Source organism: Camelus dromedarius, chromosome 16 (assembly GCF_036321535.1).
Source record: "Camelus dromedarius isolate mCamDro1 chromosome 16, mCamDro1.pat, whole genome shotgun sequence".
NCBI lineage: Eukaryota > Metazoa > Chordata > Mammalia > Artiodactyla > Camelidae > Camelus > Camelus dromedarius.
In genome coordinates, this window is record NC_087451.1 from 45802175 (window position 1) to 45821611 (window position 19437).

General features: G+C 41.3%; 1 protein-coding gene and 1 non-coding gene across 3 annotated transcripts in view; both read left to right on the forward strand.

The window, feature by feature from the left end:
- The first annotated feature begins 1027 nt into the window (after positions 1-1027).
- CRK (CRK proto-oncogene, adaptor protein) overlaps positions 1028-19437 on the forward strand; it is a 28425-nt gene continuing 10015 nt past the window's right edge. Inside the window, exons 1-2 of one of the 2 annotated variants that reach the window (XM_031468504.2) lie at positions 1028-1410; positions 9735-10100. In XM_031468504.2, the coding sequence (XP_031324364.1) occupies positions 1170-1410; positions 9735-10100 (607 nt within the window). In that variant the 5' untranslated portion in view covers positions 1028-1169. Of the gene's footprint in view, positions 1411-9734; positions 10271-19437 lie in introns of both variants that reach the window. The other variant, XM_031468503.2, reaches the window with a different exon arrangement.
- Positions 12100-12205, forward strand: LOC116157975 (U6 spliceosomal RNA). Its single transcript, XR_004142206.1, has one exon. It is a non-coding gene; the product is annotated as a U6 spliceosomal RNA (small nuclear RNA).

Genomic DNA, 19437 nt, shown 5'->3' on the forward strand with positions numbered 1-19437 from the left:
TTTATGTGTGAGATAAACTGTGAGTTCTAACACCTGGAGACTGTTAAAAGTTTTACACAGGGTAGCAGCAGATTCAGAGCTATAATTTGGAAAGCACAAACTGGCAGATGTGTGTTGTGCAATTAGGGGCAGCAAGACTATAGAACACTGTGTGCAGGCTGTCACAGGAATACAGATATAGACATGGAATATAGAGATAAAAATGATTGTGACGGCAGGGAGAGTAGAGGGTAACCCATAGCTACAATTAGGGTTTAGAGAATCTGGGAAGATAACTTGAGAGCCTCAACAGAAAGATCTCCATACTTCCAACTGGCTTGGCACACTCTGTTCCCTTTGTCTTGAATGCTCTTCCCCCACTTGCTATTCGATATTCAGCTCAAGCCACCTCTGCTGGGAAGCCCTCTTGGATCCCTCTACAGTGAATTAGGGGGCCTATTCTGCGTTCCTAGAGCCCCTTGTCCCTTTCCCATCATACCACTTAGCATTCCTTCGTCATTGACTGTTTCCTGGTTCCTCCCACTGGTCTGAGAATTTGGTGAGGGAAGGGCCCAGCCTTGAAGACCTTTGCACCCGCAGTGTAAGTGTGGTGTCAAATGTTTGCTGAATGAATCAATGAAAACAAGAACTTTAGCAGGCCTGGGGAGAAGCTGGAGGAACCATCAGAAAAAGACTGTCTCAAGGCACTCAGGATGTGGGACCATATGACCTTTTTCTACGCCAGTTCTGTCTCCTAATCGCTGCCTAGAAGCCCTGGCTCTTACAGGAACCTGAAGCCTGGAGGAGCGTAGAATGGCGCGCGGCCAAAAGCGCAAATCCAAACCTCTGCGGACAGAGAGCTGAGGCCCCGCCCCTCAGCCGTAGACTCCGCCTCTGCACCTTCTGCAGTCCCGGTCCCCGCCAGGCGGCGACGCCCAAGAGGTCGCATGCGCAGTGAACGGGCGAGCTGTCCCTTGCCCTTCTCCCAATGGCGGGCGGCGGTCCCCTTCCCGGCATTCTCCAGGGGAGAGGGAGCGCGTCATTTCCGGTGGGGAAGGCCCGCGGCCGCCGCCGCCATTTCGGGCGCTGCTGTGAGGCTGAGACCCGAGCCGGTCCGCTGGGCGGCGGGCGCCGGGGTTGGAGGGGCGCGCGCGGCGGCGGCGGCCCAGCGTGTAGGCGCGGAGGCGGCCATGGCGGGCAACTTCGACTCGGAGGAGCGGAGTAGCTGGTACTGGGGGCGGCTGAGCCGGCAGGAGGCGGTGGCGCTGTTGCAGGGCCAGCGGCACGGGGTGTTCCTGGTGCGGGACTCGAGCACCAGCCCCGGGGACTATGTGCTCAGCGTCTCCGAGAACTCGCGCGTCTCCCACTACATCATCAACAGCAGCGGCCCGCGCCCGCCGGTGCCACCGTCGCCCGCCCAGCCTCCGCCCGGTGAGGGACGGACGGGACGGGAGGCCCCGGGCGGGGGTGAGGGCCGCGGAACACCCCAGCCTGGCCGGCTGCTCTTCGAGAGCTGACCTCCACGAGGGACGTGGGCAGAGGGCTGAAGTGACCGTGGCTGGGGAGCATTCGCTCCCACGGATGAGCGGGAGTGTGTGGGGGAGGAGGAGCCGCTGACCCAGGCCTCTGGGTGTGACTTGGGAGGACAGCCCAGGGGAAGGGGAACTGCTTCGGCCCCAGGGTGGGGCTAGTGCCTGAGCAGGGCCGGGCAACGTGGGGACAAAGAGCTGAGGGGGCTGTTGGCACTGCGGGGGCATCACTTGGCAGCGTTGCCTGGAATGAATCCTATAACCCTACAAGTGGCTTTTTAGGCTTGAAACATTTCCTGCAGTGTTGGAGAGCCGGGTTTGGCCATACTCCCCTGGTGGCCTTTGGTAGGAAGTCACCACATACTAGCCGGGAGGGATGGAGACACCCTCAGGAAACCGGTCAGCTTTTTCCTTTCTTGGGCATTTTTCCAAAATACTTTTACCGTCCTCTTCCCCCACGCAGGACGAAGGTGGTGAGCTAAGTGCCTTGGTTATAGAAGAAAGGCCTTTGTGACCAGCCTAAAATAAACTGATGCTTGGCGGACTGTCCAAGAGATGTTAGTGTCCAGAGACTGCCCTCCACAATTACGGAGTTCTAGTTTTCAAAGCGATTAGTGGAGGAAAGATTTTTTTTTTCCAGGAAATAAACTAGAAATAAGCCAATGGAAACAATCCTTCCCCTGAAAGTGAATGGAACTCCATTTTTCCTTGGACTTAAACATTGTCAGTTTGGTACTTCAGGGCCTCTCCTTGCTCAGTAAGTGGGGGACTGTGGCCTGAGTCTTCCAAAATGTTGGGAACAGACCTGGCTGAACTGATTCTCTGAGAATTTAAATTATCTGCACTGGATCTTCCTGGCCAAAGATGGAGATATGACTGTCTTACCCATGCTATTGGAGTTGTCTGGGGAGTGTTGAGGAAATTTATGCACTTGGTACTTGAGATTTGTGAGGTACAGAGTAATTCTGAGGTTACCATTATCTGTGAACAGCACCAAGAGTCTTAGTGCCTTCTCACTGTTCCCAAGTTGAAGCAGTTTCCTCCTGACCAGCTGAGACTAGATCCAGGTCAGTCTCACGTGAATTAGGAGGCTCCTGAACCAGCCTTTGCAGACTTACCCTTTTAGGATAGTCGTAATTTAGCTTTATTCACTCTGGCCAGAAATAGGGAGATGGAATAGTGTCTTTGTTGTTAACACATTCCAATTTTTAAAAGAATATGAAATCTTTAAGCCCACAGATTATCCTAGGTCTTTCTCAGTCTGGTTGGTTAAATAGGGTTATAACATGAGACTGGGACATTTATGTAATATGTATTTACCCTAAACCGAGTATGTTCTATTTTTCACCACCTTCATAGTGTCTAGAGTTTTGCATTACTGTGCAGTGGCATGATGGCAGTCAGTCACTGAAACTCAATTTTCAACCTTTTGTTTGTGCATGTGTTTTGTTGGTTGCAAAATTTGGAAATGGTGGCAGGCATTTTTATTTGAACTTTCCCCACATCTTGGCGTTACGACTTAATCTCAGCTCTTACATTAATATGGAGCTCCACCTTTTCATAACAGATATGAGTTCAGATCCTTGGCCCAAGAGAGAAAGTGCAGGTTGCCAGAGTTTGTGCATGGGGTGTGGAAAGTTCATGGGCATGGTAATTCTTTCTGCCATGTACCCTATTTTCCACATAGGAAAATTGATTCAGTTGCTGTTTTTGTAAGGATTACTTAATCTTTGTTCTCCCTCTCCTCTGTCAAGCTCTTTTTCTTTTGAAACCACACAATACAATTTCTTGGATTTTAGAAAGGCATATACAATATTCATAGCTAACATTTATTGATTGGTTATTCCATGCCAGGTACTTCATGTGCCTTGGCTCACTTACTGTCTATAACAATCTAGTGAGGAAATTACTGTGATCTCCATTTATTAAAATATTTCTACCTTATAAATGAGGAAACTGAAAGTAACTTGCCCAAGGTCACACAGCTAGTAAATGACTGAGCCAGAATTTAAACCTACGAATTGTGACCTGAGAGCTGTTACTATTACACCGTACTCCTTTCTGTCAAAGCCAGTTTCCTTTTGAGATCCCAGCAGTGCACTTTGAGGACTCAACACTTTTGTCTCTGTCCTGGGTCTCAGATTCTGTTTAAAGATTAAAAGGAAAGGATAACAAGAAGAACCTGGCTTTAACGTTCAGACAGTACACATCTGCCACTCAAAGTCAGTCATGAAGAGGCTTTAATAATCTTATTTGGCAAACTGAATATGGGAAATGAGCTTTTTGCTTAGAATTATATAGTGTATTTTGTGAACATAATGTATAGGTTGAATTTGTATGACTTAGATACAGATTTTAGAGGCATAGGGACAGAACAGACGAGGTATTCTCAACCTTTTCCAGTGACCCTGTTTTTTAACTTAAGTGTTTCACTCCCACAGGCTACTAATGATGTCATAGCCGGGGAGTGTCCTAACTGTGCCCAGAGCCATAGGGCAGGGCTTGGTCAAGTTTTCTGGTCATACTCTGTCAGGTATACCTCTTGGGAAGGCCTTGCAATCATTGATCCACTAATTTCTTCCTCTTGGAACATTAGGTTTTATTAGATCTTGTCCGGTAGACAGTCGACAAAACTAAGTATGAATTAAGAGAGTAGTTACAAGCTTGCATTCTGAAGCCTGAATTTGAACATTCCTTCCCTACCTCTTACTACTTATGTGACTTTGGGCAAGTTCTTTAACTTCTCTCTGCCTCAGTTTCCTCATCTGTGAAAGAGGAGAATTAGTAATACTGACCTTACAGGGTAGTTGTGAGGATTAAAAGAGCTTTAGTATATTAAATGCTTAAGAATGGTGCTGGTATATAGTAAGTACTCAATAAGCATTAGATACATCAGTCTCTGGTTGAAGGGGAAAAGTTGAAGCAAAATGGAGAACTGTTCTCAGCTTTGAGAGGCTCACAGGACATCTGAAGGAGTAAGTGCTGGGGTGGAGCAGGTGGGGGTGCATCAAGATGTGTGAAAGGACCTTGGATTCAGTACATGGGAATAGGATGGCACCTGCTGTTACCTGCTCAACCCAGAGCCTCCCACCTGTTGCCCTAGTGGGTGAGGGGAGCATAAAAGCTTGCCTCATTTTGGGTGTGGGGGCAGAAGCTAGGGTAATAATTATTTGTGCTGCTGCTTCAAGGTGTTGCTGGGCCAAGCCACCTCTAGAGATCCTAGGGGACTGCTGATTACCTGCTGCCACCTTTTTGTACCCTCAGCATCTGTTTCATTTGTTTACCTCGTCTTTGTAGTTCTCAAACCTGGTCCACATGTTTTACTCTTTAATATCAAAATAGTTCTCCATCCACTGGTTCTGGTGAGTTACTTAAAGGTTTTAGCACCACCCCCCCCCCCAAAAAATCCATGGTGAAAGGAATTGGGTTTATTTATGGCTAACTTTCCAAGCTATTACTATGCTCATGTGAAATTATGATTCCCTAAGAGAGGCAAGTATTGGATACTGGGTATTTCAAACCAATTTGACCACAGAACTTTTTGAGAAGTGTCTTGAGATTCTGTGGACTCTTCTCTGGGAAACAGAACAGCAGACTCTGGATTTAGGGATGAATAGAAGATTTCTAACGGAATTTGGAGGTTTGGGGTGTGTATTAAGCTTAATTGCTTTTTCACTGGGCACTTATACCAGCTACTTTCAGGAACTTTATTAGATAGATATTAGTCCCCATAAGAAGTTAAATAACAGCTCATATAGCTAGTAAGTAGCAGAGCCAAAGTTCATCAAACTTAGTCAAACTGCTGTCCCCCATTTTTAGAAAGTTCTGTTTGCTTAGGAGACCATACATCTTAATACCTCTTTGGGTGCCTTCTCAAATGGAAGTCATTGGCCTTTTTAGCCCTTTGTATTGGAGAGATGGTGAGTGTGTTTATGTAACCTCTACAAAGACCATAGGCACGAGGGGATAGGGTATAGCTCAAGTGGTAGAGTGCATGCTTAGCATACATGAGGTCCTGGGTTCAATCCCCAGTATCTCCACTAAAAAAGAAAAATAAATAATAAGCCTAATTACCTCCCCCTACGAAACAAATTTTAAAAAAGATATAATGAAAAATGAATAATAAAATTAAATACTTTATTTTAAAAAAGACCATAGGCAGAAGAGGGAATGGGAATTAAGGAAAGAGGAAAGGGAGAAAAAGGAAGTGCTGTGAGATTAAGGAGAGGCTAATGATGGAGCCACTGAGGTGGTACCCATGAGAGAAGTGACCTGGCCTGTTTAGCGCACAGAGCTCTTGGGTGCTCTTCATAAAACCCTCAGGGAGTGGTGTAAAAACTGATGTAATCTGAGGGCCAAAATGCTTAGAAGCAGTGAGTTGAGCTTGTACAGATACATCTGACTGCACTGATTCTGACTGTTCATAACTGCACATTCAGAATCCAGCACAGGTTTGATGTAGAACAGTCAGTGAGGTTTTCCAAGTCCCAGCTATGAGAACTCCGTCGTTGGTTCTCTTCTCTAGACTGACTGTATCTCTTTCCTTTCCCGCCCTTCTATTTCCTGCCTTTGGCTGTTTGTGGTTGGAAGGAGATGAACTAGGGAAAAGAAGCCGGACATACATAGCTGTGGTGAGGTTTGGGATTATCTGGGACTTTCGGGTGTTCTGTTCCCCTCCCTTCCCTTCTTCTGGATCAATGAAGCTTGATTGCCCCATGTATCTAACTCTGACTGTTGCAGCAGTACAAAAAAATAAGTATTCCTCTATTAAATAATTATAGTGCTATTAGAATAGAAAAAGAATTGTAGGTAAAGTAGATTTTCTGTTGGTGTTTTCTGTGTATTTATGTGTCTGTCTGGATTGCCAAGCAAAAAGCAAAAAATCATAGTGGATCCAGTTCACATTGTAAAGTATTTGAACAAGAAATGAATTGAACCAACTTCCTACCTTTCTGGCACATGAGCTGACAGTTTTTCTTTTCAGGTTTCTCACACTGATCTTTCTAAGGGACTTGGCTTAGTGGTATTTGTTCTAAACCCCGTCTCCCACCTCCCCCCCCTCCATAAAAAACACGAATCACTTACGGTAGTACAGGAATTGGAGGACCCATAATAATGGATGAAAGGAAATGGTTGCCTTCTTAGATGGAAAAGAGTACATTGGTAACATTCAGGAATGGGAAGAGCTGCTCTTTTATCATTATTTTGTTGTATCTTAGAGCATTGTTGCTGCTACTGGTTTTTGTTTTTGTTTTTGTATTGTAAGAACACATCTCCAGTGGAAAGTGAAAGCTAGGGGTCTAAAATAATGTCTTCTAAGACATGATGCTTTGCTCCTTGCTCACCAGCCACACTGTGTATGCCTTTATATCCTTAGCTACACTGAGTTTCCAAGGCTGGGAACAGATTTTCATTTAACTTCTCCTCACTTCAGAGTTACGTTCATTAAGAATAATATTTAACACTTACTGAGCGGTTATAGTCTGCCAACTTGGGTGACTAGTGAAAACTATTTTGGCTGTTGACAAGTAGTTGGGTAAATGCTAGCAAGGGAGCTTTTCTTCCCAGGTGTCATCAGGATCATTTTCTAATCCAGGGGTGCTCTGCTGGTATGAAGGTTCTCTCTACCATTCTGCCCTGGAGTCTTTCTTGACCGGGCAGTGCAAAGTAGGTCTCGTTGGAGCTCATGCTGACCCTGTCCTTAACATAGTTTGATAGGCCTGAAGGATCACTGAGTTAGTCTTCAGGTGATAGGTGAGGTGGACATGCATCTCCTTATTTACCAGACTTGAATAGGAATAACTGCCCATCAGTGATCCGCTTTAGTGAAGAGAAATTCCACAATATAGCACTGCCATGTTCTGGTATGGTCACAACCAGAGTCAGCTCTCCAGTCTTGCACTTGGAACTAATGGGGCTGCATTCTGCTGTTGTCTGATGAGTGTTTGCCATAGATGCCCAAACCCAGGATTGTCTATTTCAACATCTTGCATTAGAGAGACAGCCAACATTACTGAATGTAGGCTATTAACTTGTTTTAGTTTACAGCCATGAATTCCACAGATGGACTTTTGCAATGTAAGAAATGTACATCTGTCCTCTAAATTGTGTCTCAGTTTTCTTTCATTTGGGTGAAAAGAGAAGGCATTCATCAGTACTCATTCTGCATTGAGGAATTTTGATTGACTTCCAAAGTTTATCTTTTTACCTCTCCCTGGTAAAGAATTTTAAAAGTACTTTTTCTTGTCTTTCTGGAAGAAGTGCTTTTCTAACATTGAACAAAACAGTTAGGTCTCATATGTTTTAGAGTGGCGAAGTAATTTAGGCATCTGGGCTACCACAGTGTTCCTGTTTCACAGCATTAATAGCTATGGCTTTAGATGGGTGGGTGGGCTGGTGTTAATAGGAGTGGAGAGGGTAGGTTGGCCATTCTCCCTTAACAAAGGAGTTGAACAACTATTTCACAAAAGTACAGATAATCAATAAACATGAAAAAATCAAAGATGATATTTAAGAAAAGATAATATTTCTCATTAAATTTGCAGTGAGTTGCACTGATTTTCAAAATGCTATTTTGGCAAGAATATGAGGAAATGGGGCCTCAAACCACTGGTGGGTGTGTAAAATTGTACAAACTTTTTGGAGGGCAAGTTAGTAGCAATCACATTTCAAGGAGTTTATTGTAAGGAAATAATAAATAATGTTCATTAATACACCAAAACAAAAATACTCATAAGAATATTATTTGCAACAGTGAAAAGTTGGGAATATTTTATGGCCATTAAGTCATCTTCCTTTGACATATTGTAAACTGACTATACCTCATTAAAAAAAATCATCTCGAAGAACACAGCAATTTTTATTACCTAAAATTTTTTACTTCATAATAAGAAAAGCAAAGTATAAAACTATAGTAATCTAATAAAAATTTTATTTATGACATACTGTATATACATACACATACGTGTATAATATATAAAAAAATCTGGGAGGTTATAGCTCAAGTGAGTGATAATGTCCTGTGGCAGAGTTAAGGCTGATTAAAAAATAAAAGTTCTGTACAGCTATGTATTACTTTATCAGGAAACCAAATAGTAAAAAAATTCAATTAAGACGATTTGATATTTTGGGTGCTTAGCAGAGTACAAGTTAAAGGTTGTATTCCCCATTAGAAACTTTGTTTCTTATATGAAATGAAATACATTCATTTTTCAATTCTATAATTGGAGAGAGAGAAATTGGAGAGAGAAAATACATTTTTCAAATATGCCGTGTCTAGGACCACACACATCTTTGCGTCATGAGAATTTTAAGCCTTTCTAAGATGTCCTTTCTCTTGGACCCTCAGAGATTGAGGGTTTTAATACCTATATATTTTCCTGAGCATCCTTCTATACCTTTTTCAATGTTTGTTTGTTTCTAAGGGAACAATCCAGTTTCCATGCTTTATTTAAGCAAAGACCTTAGGAATTAATTTTTAAGCAGTTAGCTTCTTAGTTTCTCTTTTTAGCTTTTTTTAGCTGTCAGAAATGAAATTGAGATCAGTTAACTGTAGATTAAAAAAGATAGTCTAAAACCTTTTTCTTACTAGGAATTTATGTTCTAAATATGAAGAAACAAATGTGTGAACCTAGTATAGATACCAATTTCTCCCCACCTCTTCCTGGGAAAGCTGCTGGGGACCTGTGAAAAAGGAGAGCTTGCTACATTTCCTGAGGATGAAAGGAAGATTGCAACACAACCTTGAACCCTTTGTACTCTGTAAATGGGATAGCAACAATAGTTTGGGAATATGCACAGAAAGTCTCCATGTTGCTCTGTCTTTGATCCAGGATGAGAGCTGGTCCTGACTGGAGCAGTTGGTCTTTCATAGCCTTCTGTTCCTTTTCTGCTGCTGGTGGTTATGAGCATCTTTCTTCCCAGGGAGTGTTTGAGCTACAAAGTATGATTTGAGTTTACTGTGAGGAAAAGGAGTTATTTATTCTAAACAAGCTTTTTTAATCCTGATTCAATATTGACTAAATGTGTGTGGGAAATGCATAAAATCTGCATTTCATATAATGTATCTTTTTTTTTTTTTAAGATTTAATTTTTTTAAATGGCAGTACTGGAAATTGAGCCCAGGACCTCACGCATGCTAAGCATGCACTTTACCACTGAGCTATACCCTCACCCACCTCCAGTATAATGTAGCTTTAAATAATACCCTGCTCTGTTTTTTTCCAGGGGTGAGCCCCTCCAGACTCCGAATAGGAGATCAAGAATTTGATTCATTGCCTGCTTTACTGGAATTCTACAAAATACACTATTTGGACACTACAACGTTGATAGAACCAGTTTCCAGATCCAGGCAGGGTAGTGGCGTGATTCTCAGGCAGGAGGAGGCAGAGTATGTACGAGCCCTCTTTGACTTTAATGGGAATGATGAAGAAGATCTTCCCTTTAAGAAAGGAGACATCCTGAGAATCCGGGATAAGCCTGAAGAGCAGTGGTGGAATGCGGAGGACAGCGAAGGCAAGAGGGGGATGATTCCAGTCCCTTACGTCGAGAAGTATAGACCTGCCTCCGCCTCAGTATCGGCTCTGATTGGAGGTAACCAGGAGGGTTCCCACCCACAGCCACTGGGTGGGCCGGAGCCCGGGCCCTATGCCCAACCCAGCGTCAACACTCCGCTCCCTAACCTCCAGAATGGGCCCATTTATGCCAGGGTAATCCAGAAGCGAGTCCCTAATGCCTACGACAAGACAGCCTTGGCTTTGGAGGTACATAATGTGTAAAATGTAGAAAGAAGAGATCTGCTACAGGGTCTCCCTTTCAGACCTCTTAGAGCTTTGTAGGAATGCTGATATGAGCACCAGCATTGTGATGTTGTTATAGATGTTGAACCATTAAGTACTGATTTTGGCATTTAATGTTGGGTTTTCTCTTTTTTTGTAGAAAACCTATTTTGGAATGAGTAAGCTTAAAATGTATAACTGAATGTTCTGATTGATCTACTAAACATACTCTGACTACTTTAATAACACCACCTGAATTCACAGGAATTAACCTAAAGTAGTTTTTCTCATCTATGTTCTAATCTGTTTCTTTCTTTTTATTTATCGTTATCTAAAATGGGGGGGGCGCTTGCAGATTTGAGTATAATAAGGTGTCTCTATCAAAACAGTTAAATGGAATTTTCTTACACAAATTTTTTTTACTTAGGGGGTATGGGGTTTCTTACTGTTGATTGATTGTATTCGTCAAGTAATTCAGGAAGAACAGTAAAGCATATAGGTACGAAGGAGTACATACCCAAGAGTATTAATTCCAGGGAGCAACAGATTTATTTGGTCTTTGTTCAATGCATTTTATAGGCAAGAAAGCTGAGGAATACATTTTTGCCTTTTAGTGGTGAATTGCTATCCTTGGTAGCCCATCTCCTCTGGCCAACCATTGCATTGTGTTTATTCCTGTCTTTAGCATTCACAGCTTTGTCTCTTACTCCTTCCTCCCCACCCCCTCTTCCTTTTTTCCTTTCTGAATTATGCAGAGCTAGTGGTTCAGCTTAAGAGCTAGTACCGAAGTGGCAGCTAAGTGTCATCTTTTAGAGCCTATGGATATGGTAACTTGAATGTAAGCAAGTAGCTAACTTTCATAAGCACAGGCTGAAGTTATGTGAGCATAGATTAGCACAGACAGGGGCAAAGTGTATTCTTATAAAGTGAAATCTTCTCTAAATTTTGTTTTCTTTGGGTCATGTTTATACACCAAGGAGTGGGAGCTGCCCTCTGTCTAAGTGGGAGTATTAACCTACAGAATGAGCTAGAACTTATTTGAACTAGTCTGATACTACTGGATTTGAAATTTTTCTTCTGTGTTCTGGATAGCAGATGTAGAGGAGGAGAGTTAGTTGGATCTTACAGGTTTTACTGAAAAATGTGTTTCTAAAGCGTATTTTGTTTGAGATCATGACTTAAAAGTATTGTGCCCCGGCTTTGATGAGAAATAAAATGTATGTTGTCTAGGTCACACCACTTTTTCCCACTTAAAGTGTTCCTAGCCTCATATTTTCCTTTAAGTTCAGGTGATGGCAGCATCCAACACGGTGCTGTGCATGTGACAGTTGTGTGACTCTTGACATTTACTGCAGACCTTGTTAGCACTGGGCTGGAGTGTGAAAATAGCATTCATGGAACAAGCCAGCTAACACCCCGAAAGAATGGTTATCACATTAATTTTGCTTCCGTTTGCAATTCCTTTCTCCAAGAGAATTGTTTTTAATGATGCCTGACTTGATTAAAGGCTTTAGTGCTCAAAAATAGTTCAGCTGCTCTCTGGCTGTGAAACATAAATCTTGTGAAATAAAGACTTAAGTAGAAAACTAGTTCATGATTTCGGTAAGTTTTCTTTTTTGGTTGGATATTAGTTTTGAGCCACATATGGTGATTGCTGAAGATAGCTCCTTTCAAGTTCGAACAGATATCCCAAATAATAGCTTTGAAACACCTCATGTATTTAAAAAAACATGGTATTAGTTTAGCATCATAGACTTTTAGAGCTGGAAAAGTCCTTAGGTATCCTTATTCGCTGTATGAAAAAAGCTGATATTGTGCTTGCTTCGGCAGCACGTACACTAAAATGGGAACGATACAGGGAACGTTAGCATGGCCCTTCGCAAGGATGACATGCAAATTCGTGAAGCGTTCCTATTTAAAAAAAGAAAGAAAGAAAAAAGCTGATATTAAGACAGATTGAATGGGTTGCTTAAAATAGTGGGAGATGGGGGGAAGGGTATAGAAGGGGGGAAGTGGTAGAGCACATGCTCAGCAACCAAGAAGTCAAGGGTTCAAACCCTAGTACCCTCTCTAAGCGGAAATCAATGAAGAAACCTAATTACCTCCCCCTCATAAAACGAACAATACAAGCCAAAAATGTGTGCTTTAAATAGTAGGAAGTGGAAGTATGATGAACCCACATCTACCTGGCTGCCTTTTCTAGCATACTCAGATTCAAACTGATTCTTTTCGTCTTGTTCCAGTGATGTTGCCCTCCTCAATGCAAGTTTTGGGTGGTTTCACTGACAGCATACCCTCAGTTGTACTGTCTGTGCAGGGAGGCAGTTTTCCTTTCCCATCTGATTTTTCATAGGAGATGATTCATAGTCCTTATTGAGATAGGGCTGGAAGATAAGATTGAGACTCTGGCTTTCTGACCTTAGCATTCTGATAAGAAAAACATTCATTGCTGTATTTGACCCAGCTATAAATTTAAACCTGTAGTTGAGCTAGGCTCATTTTAGTGGATTTTTGTAGTTAACTTGAAATTGATAAATTGGAGTCATTACATTTCAGAATTGGGCAGGACTCTAGACACATGTTAGAACAACAGCAGCAAGTATCATAATAGTTCCTAGGAGATAGCTGAGGATGCAGGGCTCTGGGTTCCCACTCATGCTTCAATCAAAGCAAGTCTGTTTTTGTCTGTTATATATTGGTGTCTCTCAGAGATTTTTCTTTTCCCTTCCCCTTGCCCTCCCTTCCTTTCCCTTCCCTTCAACGGTTTCTGTACTTTAGAAAAATAAATTTAAAAAATAGTTCAAGAGCACCTGCCCTCACCTTACAGGTGGATGTTTCCAACATGGTATATTTGTTGTGACCAGAGTCTTCCAGTAGAGTGTAAGTTACTGGCTATTTCCTTTTTTCCCACCCACCAAATTTCTCTAGTAGGGATGAAAGCTGTGGAAAGAAGGGATTAATTCTAGGTAACAGCCAAAGTAGGGGTATTCCTCTGCCCTCTGTAGTTCTGAGGGGCTATAACTGAACCAGGAAGACACTATCTGTTCCATCCTGGAGCTCCTAATGAAGAGAGGTTTTAAACAAATGCAGATAGGCTGAGTGTTTTGAAGAAGAAATACTGGAAATAACACAAGAATAGTGCGCAGGCACGTTTAATTTTTTTAATTTTAGATTTGATCTAAGATTTTGATCTTTAATTTTTGTTTGATGGCTCCTTGGGAACTGGAATAGTGATGAATCTTATCTTATGAATTGCAGGTGTTAAAATTTATTTTATGCTTCTTTAGACTGTCCAAAATAATTTCACTATCTTTAAGTTACTAATCATGTAACTTCCATTTTCTGATTCAACGTGTCATTTTGCCTTTGATTAGATAAGACTTCAGAGTAACCAAAGAGCTCCTTGGGTATTCTTTGGCTTGGACCTATTCTTCAGGGCATGGATAGGGAAGGTGTAAAGTGCTTTGGGTCCCTGATTATATGCAGCACTGACTACATCAACTCCATATCTCCCCATGTGGAACTCCGTGAAACCTAGGTTTTTTTAGGCCTTTTGGCCTATATATATGGAAAATTGGAGTAAAGACCCCAATTTTCCCTTTATTCCACAGGGGAAAAATGAGATTGGAAAGTATAAGAATATGAGTGATGACAAATTCTTGCTGTGTCCAATTTATCTTTTTCTGGAATTGTAGCTAATTTCTGTACTGTTGATTGAGACAGGTGTCTATTTTCCCTCTCCTTCCAGCTTTTTTGGACATCTCCTTCATTTCAAATCACAGTATCTCAATGGGGAGAGACTTTGGAAGTAACTAATCTAGCCTCTCAGACATTGAAGGCAGGCCACTGGTACCTGCACAGATGAATGTTAAAAAGTTTTTTTAATTGAAGTATAGTTGAGGTACAATATTATATGTTACAGGTGTACAAATAGTGATTTCTAATTTTTAAAGATTATACTCCATGTATAGTTATTGTAAAATATTGGGTATGTTTCCTTTGTTGTACAATATGTCCTTGTAGCTTATTTTTTACATAATAGTTTGTACCTCTTAAATCCCTACACCTATCTTACCCCTTCCCTCCAGGTGATTTTTAAACATGTGTTTGAATATCTCTGCTTTTGGGGGACTCGCCATCAACTACAACAATGAAGTCTAGAGGTTCCAAACTTTCTTGATTCATAGAACCCATAGTGTTTCAGTAATATTTTACAATGTTTGAAGCCAAATGAAATACTTAGCAGTTCCATTTATTAAGTAAGTAGGTTCAAATAGCTTATTTATATCCTAATCACTTAAAACTCTTTTGAAAAAATAATAAACATAATTGAAAGAAAACAATGTTTTTATTTTAATAAAATAATTTCAATTACTTAACTAATGTGATGTGTACACCTGTTAGACATTGCACAGTTTCTCAAACCTTGCGATTATATGAAACATTGCCATCTTCATTTCCTGTTCCACACTTATTTTTATGAGGTACTGGATTTTTATCATAGTAACTACCAAAGCTTGGGTTTGCAAAGGTATGACATCTTTGAAAGCCATATAGTATGATCTGATGTTGAAATTGTCAACTGCCTTGAGCTAGTAGTTCACATGGCATAACAGATGTTAAATATTGCTGTGTTTCCCTCAGAAATTTAAAATACTTTGTGGCATCCCTCTGAATTTGCTGCATGCCTCTGACATGTACAGTTTGGGAACTTCAGGTCTAGTTCACTGTACTAGTTCTTAGAAGATTCTTTATGTTGAACTAAAATGTACCTCCTATATATGGTCACCTCCCCATCTCTCACCAAGGGAATTGGGAACTTAGTTTCAGTCATTATCAATTATTGAGCTACAGAAGATCTTTTCTGACTTGGACTAGAATCAGGGTAAGACCTATCTTCAGGATGCGGTGGAATGCTTTTCCTCTAGAATAAGAAGCCTACCTACCAGTTAAATCTCAAAGACGTGCAACTCTCCACCAGTACAAGCCATGCCCATTTCAGTCCATCTCTGAGGCAAGTGAATCATTAAGGCCGAATGGTCCTCACTTGTTTCCATTGATTTGGAAGGTTGTAGATGGGGACTATATATTAGCTATTCCTTAGATAAGGAGTCTGCAAACTTTTCCTGTAAAGGAACTTTACAGGCCATCTGGCCTCTGTCACTCAACTCTGCCATTGTAGCAGGAAAGCTATAGACAAAACAGATGAGCTTACTGTGTTCCAATAAAACTATTTACAAAAACAGGCAGCAAGCTGGATATGGCTCATGGGCCATGGTTTATTGACCCCTATCTTAGGTTGCTATATGCAGTTTTTTCTTAACATTTTTCCTCCTTCAGTCAAATCGTGAAATATTTACTAAATGTGTTCTTGATGTGTTTGAAAGTGTTTGAAGACAAAGCCCTTGTACTCTGTATTTTCCGTGGCTTTGTTTATATGAAATTGTGTGTGTTTCCTGCCCTGAGCTCACTGGAATCCTGCAGCAAATCTGGATCAAAGAAACACTGGCGACTGTTGATGCCTTTCCTGTTAGGTAGTAGGGACAAAAACTAGAAAAGCAATCACCTGGGGTTACACCAGCAGAGGAGGTCACACAGTCCCTTATGACTCCTGTGTAGTGAATACCAAAAATTAATGCCATTTGGGTTCCAGTTTCTTTCTCATTATCACTGGAACTTGTGTAATCTTTTGCTCCTAGATCAATTCTAAGTTTGTCTAATCTGTACCAAGGTCATGATTGACCTTGGAAACTACACAGAGCTAGGGAGGAAAACAGTGTTCATCAAGTTCCCAGGGAGTAAAGAAGCTGAAGTATCCACATTCAGCCCTCTTTACAGATGATGCCACGATTTACTTGCAGACTTGCTGCTAAGGATGTGGTATAGGATTGAGAAGCGAGGAACTGACTGGACACTAAAATAGTACCTTGGTAGTGAAAGAATCATCACTGTCTCTCCTTTATAAGGAGCTGCCTCATAAAAAGCAGGGTTAACTGCCTTGTAGTGCTTCAGCTCCTTACAAGTTCTTTCTTTCTTGGTATGCAGATGAGGATTTTTTTCCCATCTGTAACTTGAAGTTTGAAATCAGTAGTTTAGAACTACTGTTATTACTGCACTCAGTGATTAGTACATTCTTTTGTATCATAAGATTGTAACATTTCTGGGGCTAGTGTTCAGATTTGCTTCCTTTGTCTTTGAAGTAGTACGCCAAGCTTCAGATCTATCCCTTTCCCTCTGTGGTTGGGCCTTCAGGAATTGTGCTTTAGTGAGTTGTTGCTTAATCGGAGGAGGAGCACAAATTATGGTGTCATTTCTGACTTGGAGGAGGAACTGCGCATAGTGGAGCACCATATTCCTAGACTGCCCCATCTTCTGCACTGCCCCCATCTCACCCCTGGGCTTGACAGCCACCCTTTCTTCCAAACTGCTGGAGTGGGAGGGCCTTGTGTGTTCTCAAGGATAGTTATATTGCCTTTAGGACTTGTCTGTTCTTGACCCCAGGAGTCCCCATGTACTTTGAATATTTCAGGAGAAAGACTCCAATAGGGTATTATACATAGGGTATTTAATTTTAATAAGATCTGCCTTGAAGTATTTGCACTCCAGGGCCACTTTGGGCAGGTTAATTAGCCTATTAACTGCTTACAACTTTTCTCTTTTATCCTTTTAAAAACCAGAATCATTTTAGAGCCATGACATAGCCTTTCTTTCACCCCTTGACGTTTGGACTTCTCTGCCAAGAACCTAATACACTGTTAAAAAGAGGATTTTGGATTCCAAAGGATGGTGTGGTTTTCCCAAGCCTTTCTCTGTAGGGTAGAACCAGGAGATGTGCATATCAGAGATGGCTCTGTTGTTCAAAGGTCTACTTTGCACATACTTCCTCCCTACTAGTAATACCTTGCCTTATGGGAGCCCCTACTCATTTCTGCCTTTGAACTCTGAGGAAGAAAGGTCTGAGGGCAGATTAACAGGTAGTTTCCCTGCTTGTGGAGAACTAGTGTGGTTTTGTGGTACTGGTAACAGAAATGGGGTAGGTGGTCCACATTTCAATCTACCCTCCACTTAGAGCTCTTTAGGATGTGTTTTTGAAATGTTACTTTGAATGCTTAAGAATAATGACGATATTATATGAAAAGAGAGGTGTTTAAACCTAGATTTTGGTATCAAGTAATATGGTGGACTTAAAGATGTATCCTGAAGAACCATCTTTTACAAAACACCTAGAAAAGCTGGATAAAACATAACATTCTTTTCTTTCCACCTTTTTATTTAGATATGAAATCATTTGGTAGAATCTACTAATCCTAAATATACAGCCCAGTGAGTTTACATGCATATACACCTATGTGATAACCATCCAGACTAAAGTATAGCACATTTCCAGCACTCTAGAATGTTCCCTCATGTCCCTTGGGTGTGTTTTTAATGTCAGCAAAATAGTGGATTCCAATATAACAACTATTAGGGATGCTAGTTGGGCTGTCGTCAAATCAGCTTCTTAAAAGAAACTGGCCCCTTTGTCCCCATCTGGAGGGGAATCTAACATGAGTGGCAATTTTTTTTTTTTCCTTTTCAGTTTTGTTTTGTTTTTGCTTTTATTTCTTATGGTCAGGGACTTAAATTATTCTGAGTCCAGCTACCTGAATAGCACTTTAGTATGACATGAATGTTTTAACCTACAGTAAAATAAGTAATTAAAATGGGGGGGGTGTTCTACGCTTGTTATCATTCACCATAGCATAGTGAGGAGCTAGCAGTGCAGGGGCAATAATTCCAGTACTGTGTTGTGTGTGTATGTGTAAAGAGTGGGGAGCCAGAAACAAGTAAAATTCACTAAGGAATAGTTATGTTTTGAAGCTTATGTAGAGCCTAGCTTCTCAAAACACTGCAGGAATTTTTAAAAGAAAGAAACAAGTGAGATAGTCTGAGAACTAAAATTAGGGAGATAGGGAGAACTCTTAAACTGTTTTTACTACAAGGAAATTTTCACTTGATGTTCTGGTCTTCTCTTTAAAGACTGAAAATTTTTGTTTGTCATAGTTGCTGTGCTCGGATATCAGGAATTGAATTGAAAGAATGCTGGGAATAAACAGAACACTGCTGTTAGCAGCCTATAGGAACTGAATCTGTCTGCGAGGATGGGCATGCAATATCACTTTTCTCTCTCCTCCCCTTACACCATCATCCTTAATCTTCACATATCATTGGACTGAGCTGCTGCTTTTTTCTCATCTTTGTATCTTATCCCTTGTCGCTCTAATAGTCCATGGTTTCTGTCTTCTTTTTCTCAGCATCCTGACTCCCACCACCACTTTAGGCCTCTGTGGTGTTCAGATAATTCTTTAGGAAATTGCAGACAGGCCAGTAGGCAAGCTGTTTCCTCTGTGAATGGGATCAGTATGGCTTTAGGGAAGGCCCTGGCCTAGACTTGAGTTGCCTTTGGCCAGTAGTTGACCTACAGACATTCTTAGGGAAGAAATCCCTAGGGCCATAAGAGTATAATTTGAAAGTCCTGGTAAAGAGCATAAATGGGCTTTGGAGCCAGATACTTCTGGGGCTCAAATCCCAGCCCTGTCACTGGCTGTGACACCTCAGAACTTGTAATTGTTCTGAACCTGAGTTTTCTTATTTGTAAAATGAAAACAATTCTGATATTACAGGGTTATTATTATTAGAAGATAATTTATATAAAACATGTTCTATAATACTTGATGAAAGTTTAATATATAGTAGTTAGTAACTTAATAAAACCAAATAAATAGTAATGCTTAGAAACCACTTGCATGCTTAGAACTCAGATGTTGATAATTAAAGGATAGTCATAAAGTTTTTGTTCCAGTGACATGTGGGGCCTTGTCTCACTATTGTTAAATATTTTGCTAGAGGGTGAATCCTTTCATCAGGCTGACCTTGTCTTAAGTTTCACAGTAAGATGAAGGTATATCCTAGATTGTCGAAAATATTTGATATTACAACAGGAAGCTTTTTATAACAGGAAAAATACTATGTCCCCTTATTATTAACGAACAGGTACTAAGTGGCGTTGAGGGAGCAGTAAGGTCTGTCAGTACATGGTGCGGTGGGGGTGGGAGGACTGGCAGGCAGTAGCCTGCCAGGTAGAACTTACTGAAGAAGGTGAGGGCTTTCAG